The sequence below is a fragment of the Oryctolagus cuniculus genome, chromosome 16 (assembly GCF_051225735.1).
Source record: "Oryctolagus cuniculus isolate XC-2025 breed Fujian yellow rabbit chromosome 16, ASM5122573v1, whole genome shotgun sequence".
Taxonomy (NCBI): Eukaryota; Metazoa; Chordata; class Mammalia; order Lagomorpha; family Leporidae; genus Oryctolagus; species Oryctolagus cuniculus.
In genome coordinates this window covers 87,399,518-87,427,056 of record NC_142882.1, presented here as the reverse complement: position 1 = coordinate 87,427,056, position 27,539 = coordinate 87,399,518, and the positions used below count along the sequence as shown (strand labels likewise).

The following is a 27,539-nucleotide window of genomic DNA, read 5'->3' as shown; positions in this document are numbered from 1 at the left end:
AAGGAAAAAGCCTTAGGTTTAGTGCAATACCCTGTTTAAGGTCTGAGTCAGCTTTGAATGTAAACCTTTACTGTATCTCTAAGCAACATTCTCCAACCAGAACAAAGACTTTTTACAACCCAGTCACATTTTTAAAAGTTATCATCCAATCTGCTATGGTTTATGGGCAGCTGAGGCCCACCACTCTAAAGCCTCAGTGTTGAGAAGAAGCAAAGCCAACATACTAGATGCTAATGTGTCTGTGTTCCAAGAAGCCCATTGTGCTGTGATTCTTGTGAAAGTTATTGCCTGAAGACTTCGTTCCTCAGGGAATTGAGAATGGAAATGTCGACTGTGAAGAACCAGTTGATTTAGAGTCCAGCATGTAGATGGAGGAGCAGGCTTCCACTAATTTGCCAATCCATGTTTACTTTCAAAACTGTGTATGTTATTAATGAAATAAGCCAGAAGCAATATTAAGAATAAGGATAAAATCTGGCTGCTTGCTGATGTCTAAATGACCACATTTGCAAAATGTCTAAAGCTTTGAAAACTAATCTGCTAGATCTGGGTTTGGCAAAGTTTTTGTTTAAAAGGCCAGATAGTAAATATTTCAGGCTTTCTTGGCCAGATGATCTCTGTCGCAACTACTCAACTCTGCTGTTGTAGCATGAAACAGACACAGATAATATGGAAATGAATGGGAGTGCCTGTGTTCCAATAAAACTTTCTTTGCAAACACAGGTGGCACACCAGAACAGGCGTGGGAGGCACGAACCCTGCATTTGCTGGCAATATAGAGAGATGGAGAAATTTACACACATGCATGCATACGCATAGGACATGAAGTCAATTATAATGTATTTCTATGTAATTCAAACATTTACTTTTCTGTGGGAAAATGGTGTAACTAAGAAGGATAAGCTGAAGTTAATATTTCTTAAAGTGAACACTGAAAATCCATGCTTCTTCCTTGATGATTTTAATGTTGTACTGCATCCATTGGCTTGTTATTGCCATCATATATTTGCATCCAAAAAGATATTAATTTAAAGCAATTTTCTGTCAGTTGACATGGTGTCAGATGGTGAGAGAATTCTGTACAACTTGAGAGGTCTCGACAGAACTATGGTATATAAATTAGAATAAAAATACCTTTTGAAAATCCTTGATATTAACCAGGTTGAATGAAAATATGTGATCCTTTGCTCCAACATAGAGCCTACTCCGTTCCTCATCCAAAAGGAAGGTATGATAACTGGAGCTGTTGGCCAAGCCATTGAAAGTGATCACATTGTTGGATTCCAACATTTCTGCAAGGTAACACAAGACACTGGGGGTTAACGTGAGGTCCTCCAGGAGCCGAGACTGTCAGTCCACGGTAATTCGACTACTGCTTGCTGTAGTTATCCGGCAGGAACTAGGAAATACAGAGAAATACAGTTTTTATAGTTCATTGAAATGGGAGTTACACTCATCAGTTTGTTGATTTCATACTCAGGAAAACACACCACTAAAGAAGAAAAAGAGAGAAACATCTTGCCTACACACACTGGCCTGGCAGATTCTATTCATATGTTGTAATGGACTAGAAGTGTCCATAGTGTAAATAAATGTCTTTAATTTTACAAAGTTTTGCCTGAGTGGTTTCATTTGCCTAAAGCCATCAGCTAGAAGGGTAACAAAAGAGTCAGCAGAGAGGAGAATGAGGTGTAGAGAAAATACAATTTAACCTCCTTGGTTGTTTGAAGGCTTTCTTTAACGAGATTCTTGAATACATCATATCAATCATTAAATCATTCATTTTACCATATAAAGCCTTTGAAGTTTTCGGAGTTGACATAGTTAGAGAAGCGGAATGAAAACTTTTATGAAAAGTGGTTTTCTTTAAATATCTGTTTAACTCAAATACCCACACACAACACATGTTTTTAGATCTCCATCCTGCCCCCTTGGCACTGATGTTAAGGGTTCTCTGAAACTATGTCCTGAATGAGTACTTCAGATTTCCAGTTCACAGTCCACAGTTCACAGGGGACTTTCCACAGCAGCTACAAAATGGAAAGTGCACCTTGCGTGGTAAGAGAGCTGCAAGGTGCACCCTGTATCTCTGCCGTCACTTCCAGGAACGTACATGTACTGGCGTCTCGGGACAGATTCCACGCTGGTATCTCCTTCTCCTATGGTCTTTTCCATCTTACTATTGAAAGTGTGATTTCCACAGAGGACAGAGTTCACACTCTGGAACTTAGCATTAAAGGTCAAGTCACCACCCTTGTGTTTAGTCCCTGTCCTAGCCTCCTCATGTCCTCAGCGTTTGTCTTCATTGCCATTGTTCCCAACTCCCAGGAGCATATGCCACCTCAACAAACCAGTGTCGGGTCTTACAAACCAGGCTGAGCGCAGCCTCCGAGACATTATCCTAGAGTTTCTTCATACATGTTGCTTGAATATAACTTGCAACACGCTGTCAATTACTGCAGTCATTCATGCAAAATGATTTAACTACCAGAATTAACATTTCCCAAGGTCATGGAATACATGATTAATAGCTCAATATCCACAATCCACACAACTTTGTTTCCATATTACCAGATCAACTAACATTGAATTGAATACCTATTTGCACATTTACGTATCTAATAGAAGAAATGTGAACAAATTGTTAAAACATGCTTTTCTGATTTCTTCAAGAGAAACAGTAATAACAAGCTGGCCTCCAATTCTCCCTGCCCCCTCAAAGAGAAAAGGGGAGGGAGGAAATCAAAGGAAAACATTTCATTCATAGGAATCATGGCTGACATGAATGAGAGCTCAGTGTCCAGAGACAAAGGGCAGCCCATCCAGTGCATGACATCTGAATTGAATGGCATTGCTTTCACCACCATCCAAAACACTGCAAAGCATTAGTGCAACACAGAGTCAATTTAAGACTGAAACTTGAGGCACTCTGAGCTACGTGAGGGTGGGAAGCAGCTGCCCCAGAGGTGGGGGCCAAACTTGTATCGTTGGATAAATTCAGGCAGAGAGTGGATGTTTAACATTTTTTTAATCAAATAGATGCCAGTCACTCTTCATTCCCATTCAAAACACTGTGATTCGACCCTGGTACCAGAGGCCAGACTATAGGTAGCCAGACAAAATGACTGGAAAAGTTCAACCTAAACCAAGAAAATCAGAGTATATAGAGACATTAAGAAATGCAAGTGGCAATTAAGAGATACACCATGGATTTGAATTTGAAACACATAGAAATCATGTACGGAACCCCTAAGCATCAAGTGGGAAAGGTTCCAGGAAAACAGCCATTATAGGTTTAGACTCAGAAGTGATCTAGTTACGAGAACATGGACATTTCTACAGTACTTGTTTTCTAGGTTTGCAAATCAGGATGAGGTCCCTAAGCACGTTGGGTCTCAGTTTTACAGAAAATGGGATGGTTACTGCGAAGGTAAAGTTCCATTCTCATGGAAAGAGCCTGAAGTGAAAGTTTGCATAGCAAGCACTCAACAGAAGATTATTTGTGTAAGTGGAGGTTAAATATGAGCAAGTTTGATCTTCTTGGCAAGATATAAAAATTATGATCCAGATGGACTAGACTGAAGAAAATACTTTTTATAAACTCTCTTACCAAGTGTTCTAACTTGTTAACAGCTGCAATTTCTGTATGGTAAAGGGATAAATATGAATCATAATATGTTTTTATTTATATTAATACTAAGGACAATGAAGCATTCTTCTTTGTCAATCATATCCTCAGTTCTAAGCAATAGAAACAATGACTTTCTACACTATAATTCTAAGCAGTGAAAATATTTATCCAATTGAAAAATATGCAATAGGTCAAATTTGTAAATTCATTTGGGGAGAGTTATTGGTTTCTACGCACAGGAAGCTTAGAGAGGCCTTTGGTGGCTTTTATTTGAAATCACTCTAGAAATAAACTAGCTGAATCATTTCATTAGAACAAGGTATTTTCATGGAGTATGACTTAATGGCTGTTTCTGTTACTTCAAATGTACTCAGTTTTGTTCCATCTTCTTTTTATTCCAGATTCTTGAGGTATTTTCTTTTAACGGGGGCTTCTTTCATTGCTTTACTGAGAAGAGTTTTGGAGAACTTCAGGGTGGTGAGCAGGACACATTTTGAGTTCCAGGGTGAAAATGCCTGCCTGGGTTTCTCCAAATCTGGAGCTGAGATTCTTCTATATTCTGTTTGCCCTATTTTCACTGTGAGTTTGTATTAGCTTCAAGTGATATTCAGCAATTTTAATCTGAAACTACTCCTTTAGAACTTTCCGTGTTCTTCTACATTTCTGCTATTTATACTTTGCAATGATCATAAGCACATTTGGAGCTACAGTGGATATTTAGTAACATGAGATGTTTCATATCACTCCACGTACTCACATGGTGCCTATGTGCAGATCCAGGCAATTGACAAGAAATGCTCTTTGAAACAATCTAAATTCCTAGAGTCAGCTTGACTATGGCAAATCTGAGTAACCAACTGGCTTTTGAAAAGGCATTAATTATCTTTCAGTGTAACTCAGTTCAAAAGTGGTTGAGATAAACCTGAGCTTCTACCTGCTGTTTCATTCATAAAGAGAAATAAGTGCAGAATTCTTCTGTATATTAAGATAATCGAAAATGAATCTTGATGTGAATGGAAGGGGAGAGGGAGTGGGAAAGGGGAGGGTTGTGGGTGGGAGGGACTGTATGGGGGGGAAGCCATTGTAATCCATAAGTCGTACTTTGGAAATTTATATGCATTAAATAAAAGTTAAAAAAAAATAAGTGCAGAATTTTATGTTAAAATGCTATTTTTTAGAATAGGCACTCTAATGAATAATACATTCTTAAGATTGAAAGGTGATTATTGTGTTTATTCTAGAGTCATCAAATGATTTAGTATCTTTATGATTTGCTTAATGATAAAACTGAAGATATGCTCATCATAAATCTAGGCAAACAGTCAATGCTTAATAAGTATTGTCACCATTATGGTTGCTATTTCAAGCAGTAGTGGCAATTATAAATGGGTTGTACTCTCTTGTGATATAGTTCAAAAAAGGGAGTCCACTGAAATTCAAAACTCTTATATACTTCTTTTAAATCTAATAACATAACAAAAGAAGAAATTATAATTGGTCTGTTCTATAATCAGAATATGGCACCAAACAATTGTGAGAGAAAAACAGTAATTTTTATTTTTATTCTATTTGTTTACAAATTTTCAGTTTGCCTTCTCCCTATGACTTCATCATGATCTTTCATATAGATTCACTTGGAAGGAGTAAAAAAAGACACTGGTAGATATCAGATTATTAAAATTATTTTACAAACTAATGTTCTTCATATACATTTAATATGCAAGAAGAAGACAAAAGATGGGAAAATCTATATTGAAATCACACATGATGGTTCACCTCTCCAGGATAAAACTGTGTGGTTCCTGTGGTGTTCTGATTATCTTTAGGATACACACAGAGGATTATGTTACAATGACCAGGGCAGATTCTTAAAAAGGCAGTGAAAGGAACACTGATTTCCAGCACACAGGACCGCCCAGAACTAGATAGACATTTTATAGTTGGCGGGAGAACTCCTGTGTACTTGACCTTCAAATCCAAATAAAAGTCACCCTGTTCTTTACGTCCCTGACTTCCGTTGCGTTTCGCTCTTTCTCTCCTCTTCCCCTCCAAGTGTTAGAGCATGAGCGGTAACAGGACTCCGGCAGTAGCTGGACTCACATGAATCGCCCGTATTCATTGATGCTTTAGGCTTCTGTCCTGTTTGCATGACTTGAACTTTGCCCTTTTTATACAACAGTCAAACACCCATTCAGAGCAGCCAAGGGCTGAGTCCACAAGATGCCAAAACATTGTTGCTAAATGATGACCCCATCTAGATATTTGTAAATATTGGAAAATTCAGGAAGTTCCACAAATTTTAGATCCTATATTTAGCACTTCCCAGGTTTTCTTTTTTAATTACATAAAACAAAGAAGCCTCAAATTCAAAACACAAGCTGAAACAACAGGGCACAACTTTTTATTGCATTAGCAGAACAAAGACAAGTACTATTTGCTATCATTATCATTTCATGGGAAAAGATGGCTTTTCATTTTACTAACAAAATGGAAGGAACAAAAAATATAAAAGATAGCTTTAAAAGAAATGAATACATTTACATAATGAAAAAAATCACACTATTTTCATTTTCTTTTTCTTTCACCAATGCCTAGGTTTTAAACCACACAGAAGGCTAGTGCTTTTCCAGAGACTGGCGTTTGGGAAGTATGGCTCTAAGTTACACGGTGTGGATGGTGAGTGCCACCCTTACCATCTCTGGCCAATGTGCCTTACCACTGCGTAGACAGAGCTGACATCAGTGTGTGTCCATGTGTCTTGATTTATTTTGTGATGTTAGTATAGTCTTTCAATTTACAAAACATGGTAAGTATTGCTTGAATACACGGAAAAAAAAATCTATCTCCTCATTTCAACAGCAGTAAACACTCAAACATATGCATCAGGCTTACACAGCCTTGTCTGAACTTAACTTTTGCCCTCTCCAGGCTGTGCCAGGCCCTGCCTAGGACATTTCTCCAAGATCTTCTTCAACCTTCTCTCTGGATATGCTGATGGTCTGATCTCCAGTGTCTCTGTCTCTCCCCTGCCAAATGCTCTTACTCACAGTCGCTGTGAACCAACAGCTTTTGACTTGAACAGCCTCCCCGATGAAGGCATGGGATTCCCACACTTGAGTTTTGGACAAGAAAGGTCAATTCTGAACTCACGCCAGCGTCACTGCTTCTAGATCCCATATGATACATAAGCGGGTCTGAGCCATGCTGTCACGGAAGGACAGTGCGTTTCCCCCCAAAGATGTTTGCAAAGCTTCAAGACTAGGACTGTCTGGGATACGAATCCATGGTCTGCTTTGTATAACGTGAAAAGTACACATGAAAAGAAAACTGCTCACCATCCAAGCTGACCACTCAGGTTTCCATCGTTTAATGGTCATCCATCCTCAACTCAATAAACACCTATTTGGTCCTTGCCATATGTAACACATGACATTGGCAAAAAAAAAATGAGTGGAGTATAAAGATCAATAAGACCTTGATGGCAAGGTGGGTAAATGTCCTTGGAGAAGCAGAAAGTAAATTATCAACAGCAAAGAGTATAATAAGAGCTAAGAAAGTTAATGGGATAGAAAAATCCATGGCACAATGAGAAATGAATAATCTTAGAGATGGAACTTGGCAGCGGCAACAGCACAAAGTGGCCTGGCAGAGTGTCCCATGCAGGGGCAGTTATGAAGATGAGATGACAGAAATAAGGAAAAACGCAGGGCCAAGCACCTGCTGTGAGTGGCACACTGTGGAACGCTTCCCAGCAGCACTGGGGCTGGGGATTTTCATTGCCTTTTTTGCTCATGAAGAAATGGACTTAGATGGGTTATCAGGAAGACCTTAGGGCACAGAGACAGACTGACGTCGAATCAGGATATTGGTTCCCATCTGACATCAGAGGTCACTCTGCTTTTCTCTACAGTACCTCCAAGAAGGGTACATTTTCAAGAATAGTAGGACCTGATGCTCGAAAAGTTGGGTTACCTCTCTTGACCACATAACTTGCTTTGGTTGAATATTCATGTTATTTATTTGCTCTGTACCTGGTCTTTTTACACAATATGAACTCTGGGTAATTTTCTCTGCAGTGATAGATTTCATTACCAGCAGCATTTTGACATGTCTCAAATATTTGTCTTTTAAGACACATGGGCAGGGGCTGGCACTAGCACAGTAGGTTAATCCTCCGCCTGTAGCATTGGCATCCCATATGGGTGCTGGTTCAAGTCCCATCTGCTCCACTTCCAATCCAGCTCTCTGCTATGGCCTGGGAAAGCAGTGGAGATGGCCCAAGTGCTTGGGCCCCTGCACCTGCATGGGAGACCCAGAAGAAGTTCTGGCTCCTGACTCCTGGCTTCAGATCGGCTCAGTTGCGGCCATTGCAGCCATTTAGGGGGTGAACCAGCGGATGGTAGACCCTTCTCTCTGCCTTTCCCTCTCTCTGTTTGTAACTCCACCTCTCAAATAAAAAAAATAAATAAAATCATAAAAAAATAGACACATGGGCCTCCAAAGGCCAAACGGAATCTTGCTAAAAATCTTTATTTAGATGTCTTACAAACATCTCAGAGCCTGCAGGACATAAACACAACTCACTCCCTTGGCTCCTATTCCTGCCACTGGGCTGCCTTTCTGTATGTTTTACATGGTTACCGGCATCACTGGTCCTAGGATTCGTGCAGGCCAGAGCCTCAGCCTCCAGTCTACCGCTTCAAGTTTGCTTCACAATAATATGTCCAATATTTGCTTTTGCTTGCATCTTCACTGTAATTGTCTTTCTTCAGCGCCTCATTATATCTCCCCTGAGTTATTGCGATTATCTTCTAACAAAACTTCCTCTCTAGGTTCATACCAACAATGCGTCCAGAGTGATCTTTCTACAAAATAAGTATATTTTCTACCGGTGAAAGACAACAAATTGTATTCTCTCTTCTTCCTTTGGGTCTCTAACAGAAATAAGAGAGGAAAATAAATATTTTTAATGAAGAGAGGAAAATGCTAATGAGGCATCAAATTATTCACAGAAAAAAAAAAAGAAAAGAAAAGAAAAGAAACTATCAACTCCCAACTTGACTCTCACTGGGATTAAACATGACAATAGGTCTGATCTGATTTCATCATCATTAAAAAAAATCATCTATTATTTTTCACTTTATGTTTCTGTGTGGGAGCAAACTGTTGAAATCCTTACTTAATGTATACTAAGCTGATCTTCTGTATATTAAGATAATCGAAAATGAATCTTGATGTGAATGGAAGGGGAGAGGGAGTGGGAAAGGGGAGGGTTGTGGGTGGGAGGGACGGTATGGGGGGGAAGCCATAGTAATCCATTATTCGTACTTTGGAAACGTATATTCATTAAATAAAAGTTAAAAAAAAAAAAAAAAAAAAAAGAATAAATCTTAAGAAAAAGCATAGCGGCTGCACCCACAGTGTTTTCCTTTACAGAAAGAGGCTCTCCGAGTGGCTGTGGCTGTGCCATTGTGAACAAGCCCATCTCAGGTCACCCTTTGCAGCCTTCCCATTGCCTTGGCCGAGGATGCGGGCTCTGGCCCAGGAGGGACCTGCAATGGGCAGGGGAGACCCACCTCTGCGTGCTCACGCCACAGGGACAGTCCCACTGTGCTCCCTCATGGGTCAAGCCTCTAGAGCTCTTGTGTCATGTTCCCATCTCTGTGGCTTCTGCCCAGCAGAGTTTTAAGATGTGACCTTTGCCCCCGGCATGGCTCCCCGATTAAGCTACGTTATAAAGCAGGTGGGTTTCTTCTACCTGGTGACGAGGTGAAGCTGAGAGCTTTCCTCCCAGTGGACGAGGGAGCAGTGGAGAAGTTACTCTGGCTACCCTGGCCTTGTACCTTGACTTGGCACACAGAAGCCATGCATCAATAAATATTACATGAAATTAATATTTAATCAATAAATATTACATGAAATTAATATTCCCAACAACACTGGGGGCTAGGGATTTTCATTGCCATTTTTGTGCATGAGGAAATGGACTCAGACAGGAAATTAATTACATGAAATTAATATTTAATCAATAAATATTACATGAAACACATTTTATTTCTTAAAAATGCAACAGGGAACTTAGAAAAAAATAAATGCAATAACCGATGTCTAGGTAAAAAGGCAATGCAGCGATGTTTTGTGGGTTAGGCTATCTGCTAGTATTTCTCATTAGTTATACATTAAGTTCACCTGCATACCCTCTGTACCCCAAAGTACTTACAAATTGCTATAAAATAACAAAGGTTACAATTTTTGAATCCTATGAGCTAAGCACTGTTATGGTTGTTTTTCTTCAACATGAATACTTTTTTTTTGAGAGGTGTTTTGCCTGTAGCATTAAACAAATTATTGCAAAAACTTAACCAGCTTCTATCTTCATTTTCTCTCAGCCTTAATATACTCTGCAAATCACAATACAGATTAGCCAGGGCATGGCTCAAAAACGCAATGCTTTTATTAAAACTGAATACAGCTCCTGCAGAGCCACCACCTTTATCACGGCATCATCTCACTGGGAAAAGTCCCACTCCCCAGTCTTCCTTCTCTTCCCTATTGCACACCAGTTTCTGTAAATTGCCACAATGCTATCAGCCATGGCCAGTTTACTCTTCTCTAAGCATGGCTTGCCTCTACCTGCTTCCGGTTTATTTCCTTTGTTCTTGTACTTGCAGGTGGAATTAGAAATCGTCTCTCCCATGAAAGCAGGGAACGAGCAGGGGTTACCCTCTTCACAGAGGCTCCCTGTGCTTTGATGCAACACAGGGTCATGAGTTCATCACAGACCACTCAGCTGCATGAGTGTTAGGACTCATTAGTTAGTGCCTTCCCCTCTGAGTTATGAAGGTTGGCACAATGCTGTGTGGGTGAAATCATACGTAGCGGAAATGGTGAGCTGGGTAATGAATCAATCATTGATTCTGAGATCCAGAGGAGTCTTTAGGCTGACTGACTGAAGTCTGACTGCTTGCGTTAATAGAAAAGCAGAAGCAACGTTACTGTTAACAGCATCAGAGGCCAGATTTATATTCAGATCTCTTGGCTCCAGGTTCAATGATCCTTCTAAATTGATTTCTGGAAAATTTGTGACTTTCATTCTGCTCCTTATGTTTTGCTGCCTTATCCCCAATAGGGATAATATTTTCTGGCACAAGGACATGGGCAAATAATAAAAACTGCAAACAGTGTACAAAATCGCGAAAGCACGGTGTTAATTTTTACCCCTGCCTGAAGGAATAGAGTTTCAACGTAATTGTAACCTAACGAGGTTGCCTGTTTTAATGTGGACAAACATGGCTGATTCAGATATGCATTGCCATTGACCACTATGTACTGTGTAAGATGATTAGTGAAAACTTGGAATGAAAGTGTCAATCATTCTTTTAAAATTCACCTTAGTTTTATTGAGTGATTTGAGTGACAAATTAGGAATCCAGAGATCAAAGCTTTGTTTTGGTTCTGTCTTCTTTGCTATGAGTTTCCTTTCTATTTCCTTTCTATTCTTCTCTATTATCAGAGTCCCTGAGAGAGTGGATGGTGAGCGCTGTATCACCTGTAGCAAGTTGAAAAGGAAAGTGCTTGTCTGTGTCATACAGTCAAAAGTAAATTTTTAGGCAGTCTTGGTCAATATTTTCATGTGACACAGCAGGTATTTCAGTGTGTTCTTCAAATAATTATATTTTGCATGGCTGTAAGAAAGCACATTTCCTGACATGTAACAAATTGTATCATATCTTACTAAAAGTGGAAAATAGATGGAGAATTAAATGTGATAAACCACTCAGCCACCCATTAAATGTTGCATATGTCCACTACAAGATTTAAAAAAAAAAACTGCTTAAGAACGTTGTGTGTTTTTTAAAAATATTTATTTTACTTGAAAGTCAGAGTTACACAGAGAGAGAAGGAGAGGCAGAGAGAAAGGTCTTCCATCCGCTGGTTGACTCCCCAATTGACTGCAATGGTTGGAACTGCGCTGATCTGAAGCCTGGAACCAGGAGCTTCTTCCGGGTCTCCCACATGGGTGCAGGGCCCAAGTACTTGGGCCATCTTCTACTGCTTTCCCAGGCCATAGCAGAGAGCTGGATCAGAAGTGGAGCAGCTGGCGCACGAACTGGCACCCAAATGGGATGCTGGCACTTAAGGCAGCAGCTTTACCCACTATGCCACAGCGCTGGCCCTAGAACGTTGTATTTGAATTGCAATATTGAGCAGGCTCTCGATGGAAAAAGAAATTATTTCATCCAGTATAGTTTCATAATTTCCTTCCCAACACATATTTGTGGCAGGAGAGAAGTCTTCCTTATTCAGTGCCAGAACTGTTCCCTGAAAATGCTGACCTACTGGACAGCATGTTCACTCAGGGTTCACAGAGGTGCCTTTTCCTTCAGGCACGTGCCTGCTACGGCCAGGGCTGGCCAGGCCCAATTAGGGAGCCAGGAATTCCATCCGGGTTTCCCACATGCGTGGCGGAGACCTGAGAACTTGAGCCGTCATCTGCTGCCTCTCGGGGTGTGCATCAGCAGGAAGCTGGTTTGGAAGTGGAGCCGGACCTCCAGCTGCTGCTCCAGTGTGGGATACGTGTGTCCCGAGGGGTTGTGCCAGACATCTGTCCCTGCTCGCCACTTACAAAGGAGAGGTTGTACCCTTGAGAGCTGATTTTCTTGTCTCTCCCTTCTTTCCTGTTTTTGAGAAGGAGTGATGGGGACTATTCCTGTGACGTAATAGCCATGACCTGGAGCAGCCACAATGATGGCCTCTGGGTTGTCCACAAAGGATTTTATGGGGCTCGGAGTTCCCGGCAGAGGAAGGGGAAGGAGATGGGAGAGGAATGTGTAGAAAACCCATGAGTTCAAAGACTTGAGAGGACACCATGCCCTGCGCCCAAGTGACAGTAACATCCAAGTTAAGGTGACACCTTGTGACTTCTTGTGCAGCACTGTTTTATTTTGGAATGGGCAAATTTGCAGGCAGATGCCTTAATGGAACTGGTGCACAATTCTTTGACATTTCATAGTTTTTCTACATATAAAATCAAAGAAAGAAAAATAGGGTCATGATAGAGAATTTTGGGCAAGATTAAGTTTTCCTACATCCAGCTTTCCCCTATATATTTTGGCAACATAACTTGTGACAGTATTACTTCCAGAGGTACAGGAGGAAAATTAACAATTCATGGATATTATCTGATGCAGAAAGTGAAATAAATGTAAATAGTTCTATTTTCTTTTCTAAATAATTTCTGCTATAAATATAATAATCTGAAGTTGGGTCACATGTAGAAATATTCTGGGATTGAAACTAACTATAATGGGAGGCAGGTTTGGTTTCAGATCCCCAAGGACAACCTGCGACTCCCCAGAATGAAGCTAAAAATCCAGCTTATTTGTTGAAAACTCCCTGCTCTCCAAGGGCCCATTAAATCAAGTACACTCCACACTAGACAGGGCTGAGGACGGCAAAGGTTCCGCACACCCACGCCGGACACAGACATCTAGTCCCCCAAGGATAAATGTCTAATTCTGAACCTGATTTACCTCTTCTTCATGACTGCGCAACAGGAAAGTGAGTGAGTTTCTCATTCAACTTCCTCCTACACTCCATTTAAAACTGTGGCCACGTCCCTTTAACCAAAACAAAACAAAAGCAAAATGCCCCTAACAAGGTTTGAGTTGCAAGTAATAAACATGGCTTAGAGTGAAATAGGAGCCCCTTTTAATCCCTGCTGGCCAGGCCACTCATTCCAAATGAGAAGGTCCCAGCAGTCTCCAGGCAGAGAAAAGCCAGGGTAAAGTCCGCCTCTACGTGAGTGAAGAGGAAGTGCGCACTGGGAACCTCCAGAGGCCGTCCAGTGTCGGCATCCAGGGGAATCCTGGGCTGTCTGAGGTCACGGGTTCCTCAGTTCTTTCAACTTTCTGATGCTTCGCATGGAAAGAATTAAAAGAAGAGCATCCGTTCTGTGTAACAACAGTCATTAATACACTTTGGATTAACTGAAAATGGTTTTATATCTTTAAAATTAAAGCGATGACACGTGGTAGACAGCTTCTCCCCACAAATTAATAAATTGTTATTAAAGAAACAACCTATGAAGCTCATTGTAAAAGCCGAGATTCTGTATTTTCCTGTACCTCTAAGTGGCAACACATTTTTACCAAATTTAAAAAAATTTTTATTTTTACATTTTATTGCATGGGAATTATTTGAAACAAACATTTGTTTCTTATTAGGCTAAATGTCTCTGCTGATCAAAATAAGAAATGGTAGAAAGTAACAGTTAGAAAAATGAGAAAAAATGTCTTGCTTTTTTCCAGTTATCATTGTTGGTTTATCTCCTGTAAGTATTCAAGGTAGAGACATTACTGCAGCTTAAAAACATCAAGTGCTTGCTTTAAAAGTTTGTAGCTCAGTCTGTGTAATGACTTCCTTCCCGCTTATCAGAAATCAGAATCTAAGAAATGCTACAGCGGGTTCTTCTGGTCACCTGCGGAGTTTATCAGCCCTGCTTTCTACTCTGCTGCTGTGAACCCGTGAGAGCTATCATTTCGGAAGTCGTGATTCAGGTGATCCAAAATGTTTTTTTGCAAAAGTACCAAAGGGCGTGGAATGAAGATAGGGTCTACCAGGGAGGCACACCATGAGCACGCAAACAGGACAGAAAGTGGTAGTGTTTGAACACTAGTGATTCACTCCTTGAGTTCAGAGATAAATACACACATTGATTTCAGAAAGCCTGGGACAGACTGACCCCAAAACTCTTACCTATAATCATGAGATGGCAAAAAAAAAAAAAAAAAAAAAAAAAAGAAATGGGAACAAACAAAATTATACTTTCTTTCCAGAAGAAGGACCATAAAAGATAAATATTTTAATCTCTGTGTTTGAATGTATTTTATGCTTGGCTGTACACTGTTTTGGGCCCAGGTTTTTCTTTATTAAATGCATAGTTTTAACCATTTGAACAATTCTATATGAATTTCCCCTTTGATTAGAGGCATTATCTGAGGTACAAAATATGACCTTAGTGAAATTTAATTTTAATTGCACAGGTTTTATTGCCTCTCTACCTTCTACCGTTCTTCTAAGGTTGCTAAACAGAATGCTAAACAGAAAAGCACATTGGTATAAAATCTTAACTGCTACAAACACAAATTGGAAAGTATTTTCCATGACTTTTATATGACTTTTTTTGTAAATTAAGAAAAGTTAAATTGTTTCTTGTTTTTCTTTTCTAATGAAAGTAAATATGCATGCTTGTGAATGAGCGAGTGGTTCTTTACTGGGATGGTCAAAAAAACATTAATTTCTTTGGATGTCCTATGGAATAGAGGTTTCCATGAAAAATGAGTTTAGGAAATCATGATATATTTTACATATTATACTTCAGATTATCATATTAAAGACTTTGGGAGGTCTAGCTGTAAAGAAATAGGCTTAAAAATGTTGCTAAACTCAATGTTTCCCAATTCTGATTGACATAGAACCCATTTTTCCCCTTGTAAGAGAACTCATATTTTTGAGGGGTATTTAAGAGATAATGTTTTATTAATGTTTTATCAATGTCGAGCCTTGATTGTTCAAAATACAATGAAATTTATGAGTAAGTACTGGGGTTTTAAAAAACTTGGGGCAAATAGTTTGATAGCAATTATTTTAAAATCATAAACATTCTCTAGGCTAATCATTATGAAAAATGAATACAGATCAACTTCTTTGTGCTTCAGTTTTATCAACATTATATTATTATTATTATTATTTTGGCAGGGGTTGGGGTAACAGCCCTGTAATAACAATGCCCTACACTTTCATTGAATTCTAGTATAACTTTGGTTTTTTAAAAATGCAGATTTCCAAATGATAGAGATGTAACAGAGGGAACACTGAGAAAGATTATGGAATTAGTACAACACATATTTAGTCTCTAATTCAGCGTAAACCAATGGCTATTTTCTGAATAATGTATTTGGATGGTTTTCTAAGATTTCAATCCTATGCCTGGAATTGAAAAATAAAACACAAGTCACCTTATATTTGCCATAAGTTTTAAGAGATAGTCTTTTAAATATATATATAGCCACAACTTTATGTTAATGATTTATTTCAAGGAAAATTATATTTCCATGCTGATGCAGCATGTCTGAAATACTTGGGACCAAATGTCTACCTCTCTTTGAGGGTTGTGGAGTCCTTAAAGTGACGGTAGCTACTTTAATTCCATTTGTGTGCAAGACACTGTATTTTACAAAAGCAGCTGTTTTTCATGGAATCAGTCCAGGTTTTCTCCTCAGGATGTAAACCAGTGACCTCATACATCCAATGCAAGACCTATCTATCAACACTCTTTCCCATGCAAGATTCTCATTATGCAGGATTCTTCCTATGGTGCGATCAGCATACCCAGGACCACATAAAATCATGTCTCTTTTAATTAGATTCAAATGTGTTCAACTCCCATTTGATTTTTGCAAATTAAAAAACATTATTTACTCCATACTTTCTGGGAGAACTGGGATGTATTTTAGCTTTCATCAGAATCTTTACCTTATCAGTCTTCAGTTTCCACATTTTAAGAAGTTGGTGGGCTTTGGGCAGGTGCACTTTGTTCTTTCCAAACAACTTAGCCAAAACACTTGACCTCACGTAGGCTATCTTTTCCACACTGGGAATTTATCTGGGTTAGATTATAAATGATGTCAACTTGTACCCAACATTGCCTTTAGGGGTTAGCAAATGAAGTCTTCTTGGCTTACATTTCTTATTTCCCCTTTGCATTTATTAGCTTATTTTAATCATGTAGGAGAGGGTGAAAGGTCAAAGTCCAAATGCTTCAAATATATTTCAATTCTAAATTTTCTAATAAAACAATATTTAAAGTATAGGTAAAGTATATTTCTATTTGTTGGCGAGATCTGAGATTTTGTTGAAATCATGTTAGTAAATTTTTCTTACCATTAAATCAACCTAATATGATTTTTACTTTTGTTATATCTAGCTTAGCTGCAGGGGTAAGGGAATTTCAGAAAACCCAGGTTTTGCCCTGCACACTGTATGAGTCTTTAACTCTACGACTGATTTATGACGCAACTACTGGCAGTAACCTTCATTTTTCTCCGCCTCTCTTAGACCACATGTGAAATACCTGCCCCTAACCATCTCACAGACAAACTTAAAAGGAAAACGAATGATGTAATGTCTGAATATTGTTAAGGTTATTTTTCTCCTGAAGATATTATGATTCTGATGTTTCTAAAGTTTCTAGACAACTCTAATTGCGATGTTGTAAATTATAACAAATTTTAAAAATTTGCGCATTTCTTCATATCATTCTCCAAAAAACAAAGAATACAGATATTCTCATTATGCATCAGAAAAAGAAAAAAAATGATGAGACTTATACTTTCCAACCTCCTGGGGTATGTGTTTAACTCCAGTATGGCGTTTTTCTAGCTCATACTATGATAATGGTTTGGTCATTTGGTTTCAGCCATCTCTCCTTTTTACTTATTTTTAAAATTTTGAATTAATATGAAATAAATATGCATTTTATGGGGCATAGTGAAACATTTAACCAATATACACAGCACGAATCAATCATACCAGGCAAACAGTCCTTCAATCTCCTTTCCTGCAGTCTACAGTGACCTACTGTTTTATGCAAGACCTGAACCCCATCACCTTCACCCAACCACACTGTGGCACCCATAATCAAATCTACCTGATCTCCCCACCCTTCCCTGCTATTGTAGATTGATATCAACTATATATACAGATACATACATACATATATTTAACTTGTCTATATGCTGTAGTTCAGGTCTCCCCAGGCAAGCCTTTTATCGCTAAAGTATTCTTCCAGAATTTACCCATGGCAGATAATTTCCAATCTCTGAAAGTGTGACACTTAACAAAATACTATTGTAAGAGCTAGAACATATTCTTGGACCCTTCTATGACTTGAAGTCATCTTCAGAAAAATCCATTAGAAAAAATAATTTACATTATTGTTAGAAAATTGAGTAGGCGAAGAAAAGATAGTTTTATCACTTAGTATTTATTGACTGGATCATGTGTGGATGATTTATTTGTAAAATACACATTCCAATTCTACGTATGTGGCATGTTTCTGTGGGAAAGTTCATATGTATGTTAACTCTGTATACAGTGAAGATACACATGTCAAAAAGACATGAAATGCATGTGGGAAGATTATGTGTTTTAGCAGCTGTGAGTCCTTGCTGTGGGATTTTTTTCCTATATATATTTATTTGAATGAAAGTCACAGTCCTCCATCTTGACCCATAAAATGCTAATCTTTTCAAGAACATTTCAATTTCTTTTGTTAAGGGAACTCTGTATAAGATTATCAAACCCAGAGATGGCTTACCCATACATTATTATCAAATTCTTCCTTGTAACTAACCTTTTCACCCACAGCATGCTGGCCAGACTTGAAATGTCTATTACTCACGACAGCATTGATTTATAAGACATCTAAGGGAGCCTTTGTTTTTTCTTTAAATTCCTGAAAAATGAGCAATCAGCATTGTAATTTTCGAGCTGAGTACATTTTGATCAAGTGATTGAATGCTCTGTGTAATTTCACCATTTCTTAGAGTATATGCAGGGTAAAAATGTCTGCTTTTGAGTGGCAGCTGAAGGAATGCTGATCATTACCATGCACTTGAGTACCAAAATCTACTAGTATTCCCTCACACTGGTACTGCTACTTCTGTAAGATTCTCTTTAAAAATATTAAACAAGTCTACTTTTACTTTAATTTAGTTAATTCATTTGAGATGCAAAGAAACAGAAACAGCTTCCATCTCTCTGCTGGTTAACTTTCCAAATGTCTGCAGTGCTGGAGGCTTGGTCTGGACCAAAGCAAGGAGCCAGAAACACAATCCCAACTACTTGAACCATCACTGCTGCCTCTCAAGTCCTGCTTTGGCAGGAAGCTGGAGTCAGGAGCTGGAGCCAGAGTCAAACCCAGTTTCTGTGTTAAGGGACATGAGCATCTTAGCAGCCAGGCTAAACGCCCATTCCCTCCAAAATTATTAAGCAATACTTTACAATGTGTATGCTTAAATGCAAAAATACATTTAGAAATACTAGCTATGAACCATTTTCCATGTTGCAAATTGTCAAAAATCCTTTTAAATACCACACTTCCTTGTTGGGAGATGGATTACATCTGCAGGGATCTCAAAAGCCTTTAGGACAGAACCTGTTGAATATTAATTTGAGAATTCACATCCAAGGATTTGTTGATGTTGTTAATGACCACACACTTGACTAATAGCTGTTAAGGTTAAGGGCACCCTGGAGAGCAGATCTGCCAGGAAAAAACTAAAGATTGGTTTTGCATTCTTACCTGTTCTAATGGATATTACGTCCATATGAAAATAGCACTGGTAGTTTTTCCCCCAAAGATCTAGGGGATATAGTTAAGCAATTTAATATCCTAAGATGTCTTTGAGGTTTTAACTATTAGGGAAAGTGATAGAAAAGTGCATAGTTGTTTCAATTATCTAAATTTGGAAATCGTAGTTAATTCTACCCTTAACACTCAGCTCAAGCCCACACACATCTTTCAGTTGACACCAGCACCAACCTAGTTCAAGACTTTCTTCTCTCTTACCAGGACAAATGTACCAGTTCTGCAGAGGCTCCCTGATTTGACTGCCATTCAGGGCATGGCACACTTAACAATCAGTGACTCCTCTGTAAATAGGGAACACATCCTGTAACTCCTCCCAAAGGTGCTTAACTGTTTCCCATCACAGTTGGGAATAAAAATCCTACAGTTTTAGTGTTCCTCATGTCCCTGCCATGACAGGGCTAGTGTGTTGCTAAGTCATCCCTTGCTCACCACACTTGGCGGTACAATTCTTTCAATCTAAGGTCTTTAACAGATGCTATATCTTGGGTTGGGAAGCTTCTAATGCCCTCCACCTTCTTTTGACTTGGCTATCTTTAACTGTGTGCTTTAAGTTAAATATCACTTCTTCAGTGATGTCTTTTCTGATATGGCCACCTCAAATAGGTTCCACTGCTGGATTTCCCCTGATATCCTATTGATTTCACAGTACTTATCACAGAGTAAAAAATAATAATAATATATATATACACTTTTATATAGCATTTATCAAAGGGTAGAAATATATATGTATATATATATATATATATGCATACATATTATTCCTTGCCATGAATTTGTAGCACTTGAGTAATACCAAACATGTTTATGGCATCTTATACATCCTGCACATCAGATTGATTGACTATAAACAGTAAAATATTGAGAAAAATGTCATTGCTAATTTTTCTTCCATTGATCACTGCATATTGATGTGATGTCCTGAATTTCTTCTGTTTTTATAGAATTTTTAAACATTTTTTTGTGGAGTGCAAATAATCTTGCAACAGCCAAGAAAGTTGTTCACACAAACATTAATTTTTGTGGTGTTAGTATTACCATTAGCTATCAAGTGGTTGGTTAAAGATTAAAGCAAATTTTATGTACTAAGTTTTAAAGTTGGTTCCTATGAAAGCATGCATTTTCAAGAAAAGGCTGTAGGGTAGGCATTCAGCTTAGCAGTTAACATGCCTGTGTTCCTGTTCCCTGTTGGAGTACCAGGCTCTGGCTCCTGACTCCAGTTTCCTGCTAATGCACCCTGGGAAGCAACAGGTAATGGCTCCACTAATTGCATCCCTGTAACCCACATGGGAGACCTGGATTGAATTCCCATCTCCTGACTTTCTCTGCTGCAGTCAACTGGGGAGAGAAACAGTGGTTGAGAGTTCTCTCCATCTCCATCTTTTTTTCTTTCTCTTCCTCTCAAGTAAATAAATTAATAAAAATTAAAAATGTAAGCGACTTATTTGACTTGCTGGATCTGGTAAGTCATAAGTTTACTCTATCACCACTTCAAATGTATTTTTTTTTCATTTTTTCAAAGAAAGACCCTTTATCCTTTGCCTGCCTTTGCCTCTTTATAGAAACACATTAGAACTGTAGGCCACTATACATACCAACAGCCATTTCACATTGTTTGCCAAGGTCAAACCCAACAGTCATCAAATGCACATTCATATGTCAGTGCTGGACCCAGGAATGGCGGTTAGTACTGTGTCTACACCAACAGAAGGAGTCTACCCATCTACCTCTCCAGCTTGCAAGAACAACACTTTTCACAGAGGATTCTTCCTCGGTACCTTTTAATCCTAAAGTAATTTAAAAGAAGTAGGGTGGGATTTCTGGAGGCAAGGAATACAAGAGTATTTCTCCCCAGAAAACATTACATGTACCTCCTGTTAAATACTAAAACGTTTTAGATGCAAAGCTCCTACTTCAAGCTCTGTCAGTCTCCCCTCGCCTTATTTCCAAGGGAGCTGACATAGTAATTGTGGGGGAAATAAAATTAGACACCACCTCTTCACACCAGTTAGAAAAAGCATTCCAACATTAAGGCAATTTGCAGTTGGAGATGCGATTACTTAATGATACTATAATTCAGTCTCAGAATAAACTGTCAGAAATATGGTTGGGATCTTTTAGCTCCCGGTACAATCTAAGCAATAATGCTTCTAATAATTTGAGGACTGGAAAGACCCAATTTTGCCATTAGCTGTACGGAATGACTTATATGCTCGCTGGGTGTGAACAATTGTGTTCTAATGGGCTTAGCACTCTGGGCTTCAGGAGCTCGGCAGTTTGCCGTTAGGAAGCCAGGGAAAGGACACCGAATGGAAGAAGCGCTGAAACCAGTGTGAGGAGGGCCGCACGAGGGAAAGCATCAGTTTCCACACCAGAAAGAATGAAACACGCAGGAATCTCACAAGCTGATGCCAAAACTGTGGTTGACTCATGATTCAAATTCCTGTCTGAAACAGGCCTTCTTAAGCCTTAGGAGGTAACCTGGGTCTAGGTAACCTAGGTAAAATCTGGGCTACTGTAAACTCTGAGTGTACTCTCGGATAGCTGCATTGCCAGTTTTTTTATCAGGAGGAGGAATGGAGGGAGAGAGAGAGAGAGAGCGCGCACGAGCATGCTAGTCCCCATCTGTTGGCTTATCCTTGAAATGCCTGCAGGCTAAGGCTGGGCTGGGGCAGACCCCAGAGCTGCATGTGCAGTGCACGTTTCCTACTTGATGCCAGGGAACCAACCACCTGGGCCACCACTGCGGCCTCCCAGGGTCTGCACTGGCAAGCAGCTGGGTCAGGAGCCAGGGCTGGGAATCGAACCCAGGCACTCTGAGGTGGGGTATGAGTATTTAACTGCCAAGCTACATGCCCACTTCCCATTCAGATATCCTGAAGCATGGTAGTCTTCCCGCATTTCTGCTGATTGACAAATCTGCACCAAATATTGTTAATTGTTTACTGTAGACGAGTTCATGAGCTGTAAGAAAAAATTAATACTCATCTAGTTCTATTCTATACCTGGTGCTTTTACATGTCATATATATATATAATATGAGACATGAACTATATACTATATTAATATATAATATATTATATTACTATAATATATTATAGTAATATATATTATAATATATAATATATTATATATATATTACTATATATATAATATATAAGTATTATATAAGAATATAATACATTACTTTAAATATATAAAATCCTCACGCAAACTTCCTGAGGCAGTCAGTGCTCCTACAGTTTCACTGATGGGAAGACTATTGTTCAAGGGTGCAAAGCGCATGGCTGAGATCTGAGAGCTCACATGTACCAACCTCCCTGAACTTAATGTCCCCACAGGTCTTGGCCCAGCAGCAATTCTGCCTTGCTCCAACAGAATTAGATGCCAGAATTAGGAAGAAAGGCCATTCTTCTGCATGAGTAGAAGAGAGGAATGTTTTTTACTGAAGCATCTTTAGATGCAGTCCAGAAATGAAAATGCGAAAACACAGTCTTGAGACTGTAGCCTCTGTCTACAGCACAAATCATTCCCCGCCCAGTCACAGGCGTCAGGAGTCCCAGCTCCTCTGTGCTGGGAAAACCAGCCAGCCAGTCTCCATCCGCCAAACTGTAAAGCAGTGTGCAAGCCAGGGAAATAGGTGGCTTCAAGTGATGTGTGAAATGACTTCGCTGTGTCGCGTATATCTTTCCCTGCTCCGGAGATTTAGAAATACCTTGATTTATGGCAGAACTGCTGCTCCACCTCTTTGGTCTAATTTTGGAACCTGCACAGAGCAGACATGGGACTCATTCATACGTAAAACGCTTTCACAGGCAGACTTTACTACAGATAAAAGCAAACAGCTATTTAAAATGTTGATAAACCCACTGCCAGGAGAGAGAAAATGAGCCTTTTCTATTTTAAAATACTCTTTCTTATAAGAGTTCTATAAGAGTTAATATTTCAATTCATTGAATGCTATTAATGTTTCATTTTTCTAGTCCACTGATATAAGCTTATCATTAAAAAAACACAACACCAATATATCAGAAAGCTGCTTGGCTCAATACTAATTTTAATCCTGACCCTAATCCCTGGTCTTAAGTGTTTAGCTTGCCTAAATACACAGTATTTAACAGAGGGTCTTTCTGGGTTTACTAGAAATAAAATACTTATGTTTTAATGCTACTGAGCAAAAAGAAACATTAAGCTTCATGCAATGCCTGGTGAGTACTCTAAGTATATATTTTAATAACTCATGTATTAGTGTACAGAAGCTCTGATATATTGGGAACTTGTCCCACAATACCATTTTCCACATTTTTTCTGTAATAAAATAGTCAATCTACAGTTGGGTGCTGTTGCTCTCTGTGAGTGAATAGCAGAGTGATAGTGATATTGATAAATACTTGGCAACTGAATAAATACTGCCAAGCATTTGCAGATTTGCTGGATCATGGGTATAAATGATAGTGCAGAAGGATGTAATAATAGCAAGACAGACAGACCTGAGAGAACTATGCCTCTTATATGACGTGTTAAGAACAGAATTTATCCAGAAGATGAAGTAGAATCATATACTGAAGACAAAAAAAATCTAGAAGGGGAAGGGACCTGATTGGAAGGACTGAGCTCCTAAGTTTGCAGTGACCTAATACGACCCATGACGTGTGGTTGGTGTGTCCAGGTGGCCACTGACTATAACTGCATATCACAATACATGCACACCACATCTATGGCCTCCCTCTGGAAGAAGGAACACCAGCTGGCGCCATGCTTTCTATCAAGAAGTCAGCGCTGACTGTGTTAGGGGTCTCTTGCTGAGCCTAATCTGGCTTCTCTGCCTCTCACATGGCCTGGCACAGTAACGCTTCTAAGTAGGAAGACCACGCGTTCAGTTCCCAAGAAAAGAGGGAGAGGACTCTTGGAAAGTTCGGGTACCAGAGACTGAGAGTGGAGTATGGCTACCATGCAGACCCCTCCAAGGGAAGGTTTTAAGAGGAATTCATGACTGAAGTCACGAAAAACAAACACTGAGGTGGAGAAGGGCGTGGAAGACCAAGGAGAATGACAGTCATCTGGTGCGGGGTGTTCCATGTCATTCAGACACCAAGTTTGAAAACTTGACATTTTCGTTTCCTAGTTCAAGCTTAAATGTCACTCCAAGAGTATAAAAGTTATTACAATATCCTTTCTCAACTGTAAATGAAGGAAAAAACCAAACAAGAACCATAAATACTGAGACTATTTGTTGACAAAATCTTGAAATGCATCGCAGTGTTTATTTCAATGTTTTGAAACGGAATGAAATCTAGAAGTGGGCCACAGGCTACATCAACAACTGATGGCTGTACGTTTTCCAGAAAAGGTGATGACAGTCCTTTTTGTTTTACCGTATTTACTATTTTCGTGTCCATAGATGATACAGTGAAGTAAGTGACTTGTTGCCTAGGAATAAACACAGGGTCTTTTTCAGGTCAAAGATGATCCACATGTAAGTACAGTAACACTTTGGAATTCCACATTCCAGGCTAAACTGCTTCTGTGGACACTGAAAACAGAACAGAGGTGGCGAAAAAGAAATAATGTGGCTGGCACCACGGCTCACTAAGCTAATCCTCCGCCTGCAGTGCCGGCACCCCGGGTTCTAGTCCCAGTTGGGTGCCGGTTCTGTCCCCGTTGCTCCTCTTCCAAGCCAGCTCTCTGCTGTGGCCTGGGAAGGCAGTGGAGGATGGCCCAAGTACTTGGGCCCTGCACCCGCATGGGAGACCAGGAGGAAGCACCTGGCTCCTGGCTCCTGGCTTTGGATCGGCACAGCACCGGCCGGCTGTGGGAGCCATTTGGGGGTGAACCAACGGAAGGAAGACCTTTCCTCTGTCTCTCTCACTAACTCTGCCTGTCAAAAAAAAATTAATAATAATGTGTCTCCTAAATTGTTACTCCATGAAGCCACACGAGTTTTGCAAAAGTCCAGCTAATTTAGTGGATGTAACCTCTTTCTTCTCACTTGGTGTTGTGGTGCAGGGGTTAAGCCATGACCTGTACATTGCTGGACAGGAAGTAGGGGAACCTACTTCACCTGCTTCACAGAAAGCTGGACAGGAAGTGGGGAGCCAGGACTCAAACCTGGAGCTCTGATATGGGATGTGGGTCCCCTAGCAGTGCCTAAAACATGGTGCAGAAGGACCATTCCTGGAATGGCATTTGGGATATCTGATATATCTACCAGTTCAGGATATATATATATATATATATATATGCATTTTTTTCCATTTGTGTCAATATCTTAATCTAAAATTCAAAAATTTTCTTCATTACCTAAATTTATCAGGTAATGATTTAAACTCCTATCCTGTTGAGCCGTAACTCTCAATGTAACTTTATTTCACCGAGGGTTCAGTCTGTATTGATCTACAGCTAGAGGAACAATGACCTCAACCCTGACCATAGTTACTGTTTACTGACAAGCCTAAAAAATGTTTATGCTATCATAATTGATGCTGAATTAAGGTCAGGTGGTACTTTTATTTTTTAACCATCTCTCTAGAGGTGAGGTGGGACTTTTATTTTTTAACCATCTTTCTGGAGGTGATCTTAGCATGGTGAGTTTTTCAGACTCTATGTTAACACCAAATATACCTGTGTAAACTGTTGTAGTAATTAAGATAGCTATCATAAATTATAAATAACATTTCTATTGTGATTAAATAGTAACACTTCCCAATTGTGGGAAGAAAACAGGGAAAAGATTCTCCATTATTTATCTCACAAAATAATGGTGTGTGATGAAACGTTTCAAAAACTTTATATGGATGCTAGCCGTGGACTGTACTCATAGCTCTGCCACAAACCTTCATAAGTCAAAATTAGTGAATCATCCTCAATTATAATTTTATAATCAAATTAATAAATTGGCAAACAGGATGTGGAACATTAGTGACTATCAGAAACACGGAGCACCGCAGTCAGCGTTTTTGTATCTGTATAAATGCACTTAGTTTGTTTACTGCAGTGAGACGTAAGTGGTAGTGAAGGATTTATAAATTAATGAAAATTAATGTGCTGCATTTAAATAGGCATTATTACATATGTCCTCATTATTATGTAACTTCTTCTCCAGACACTGAAACTAAGATTAATAATATCAAGATAAGGCTTTATCCAGCAGTTTCCTCTTTCTTAAAAAACAAAACACCATCTCTTCGCTGGCCAGATAGTGTGAGAGGACGATAATTAATCACCAAAAGAAGGAGCCTTTCTTTGGAGATAAGATTAGGTGATGCAACGAGGAAAGGCAAGCTATTAATGAGCCAATAAGGATGAAATCAGCTCTGAAATGAACGTACTATTTGTTACAAATAAAAATCGTAGCTAATAATGATTCCTTTGTGTAAAGAAGATATTCTTCTCATTAAAATGCTTCATGTTTAATAACATTGAGCCCTAAAACTCTCTTCTTTTTCTGGTCTACTGTGCAGAGGTGAGGACAGCTTTGTGCCCAGCCCTGCCGGAAGGTGTGGACGGTGAGCAGGTCCAGGAGATGCCCGACTGTGCGGGAACAAAACCGCGCTACGCGTGCGCTATCTTATGTCTTGCCCATCTTTCTGTCTATGAAGACTTTCTTTCTCCTAAAAAGGTGAGGGCGACTGTCACATGTGAAGAGACACAACACTAACGCGTATATAAGGTGCAGCTACCACAGCTTCTCAAGGTGCTTCCTTCCACACTGCAGTGACTTTTTAAATGGGATGTGGGAGTCTCTGAGGAAGCATCTTATGCTAATAAGCCTGCACAACAGTAAATATTGTGACTATTTGAATTTTTAGAAGATTTCACTGCACATGTCTTCTGCTATCTACTGTATTTATATTTGTGACAATCCCGTGACATGAATTTGATGCATGTGCAAAAATCTTTATAGAGGGAGTTTTAAAATGGAATAGAGCAACTGAAAAATCTCAGAATAGTTAAAATAATGTAATTAACATGTTTTCATAGAGATACTCATCTATATATTAAAATCTCTGAAAATGTTGTCAGACTCGCCTTGCATTTAAAATTGTAATATTGCATCTCCTTGGATATGTAAAAATGATCCTCATGAAAGCACTTACTGCACAAAGAGACTTCCAAGCTGGAAACAGACAATGTGTGGCTTTGTGTTTGCCAAGTGTTGCCATCTTAAAATCTTGACTGTTGAAACAATAACATTTTGGCTGCTTTTATAACACTCATTTAATGTTTACAGTTTAGTAAATGCGCATTTTTATAAACAGAGGGCTTACCTAATTAAACTGGACCAGTGTAAGAATTAGGTCAATGTATTGTGAACAAAATAATCCCAATATGGTTGGGTTATGGAACGGCTCAGTTTTGCTCATTGAGTTCTATCGATTTTTGGCAGAGAGAAGAGAAAGAAAGAACAGATGGCGAAAGAAAGAAATTGAGCTGCTGGTGATGGAACACACTATCACACTGAATGATAAAGAACGG

General features: G+C 39.2%; 1 protein-coding gene across 2 annotated transcripts in view; it reads right to left on the bottom strand.

Annotated features, from left to right (window-relative positions):
- SEMA3A (semaphorin 3A) overlaps window positions 1-27,539 on the bottom strand; it is a 488,303-nt gene that overhangs the window by 157,511 nt on the left and 303,253 nt on the right. For both annotated transcript variants that reach the window (XM_051853017.3, XM_051853018.3), the window contains exon 4: window positions 1,135-1,292. In XM_051853017.3, the coding sequence (XP_051708977.3) occupies window positions 1,135-1,292 (158 nt within the window). The remainder of the gene's footprint in view (window positions 1-1,134; window positions 1,293-27,539) is intronic.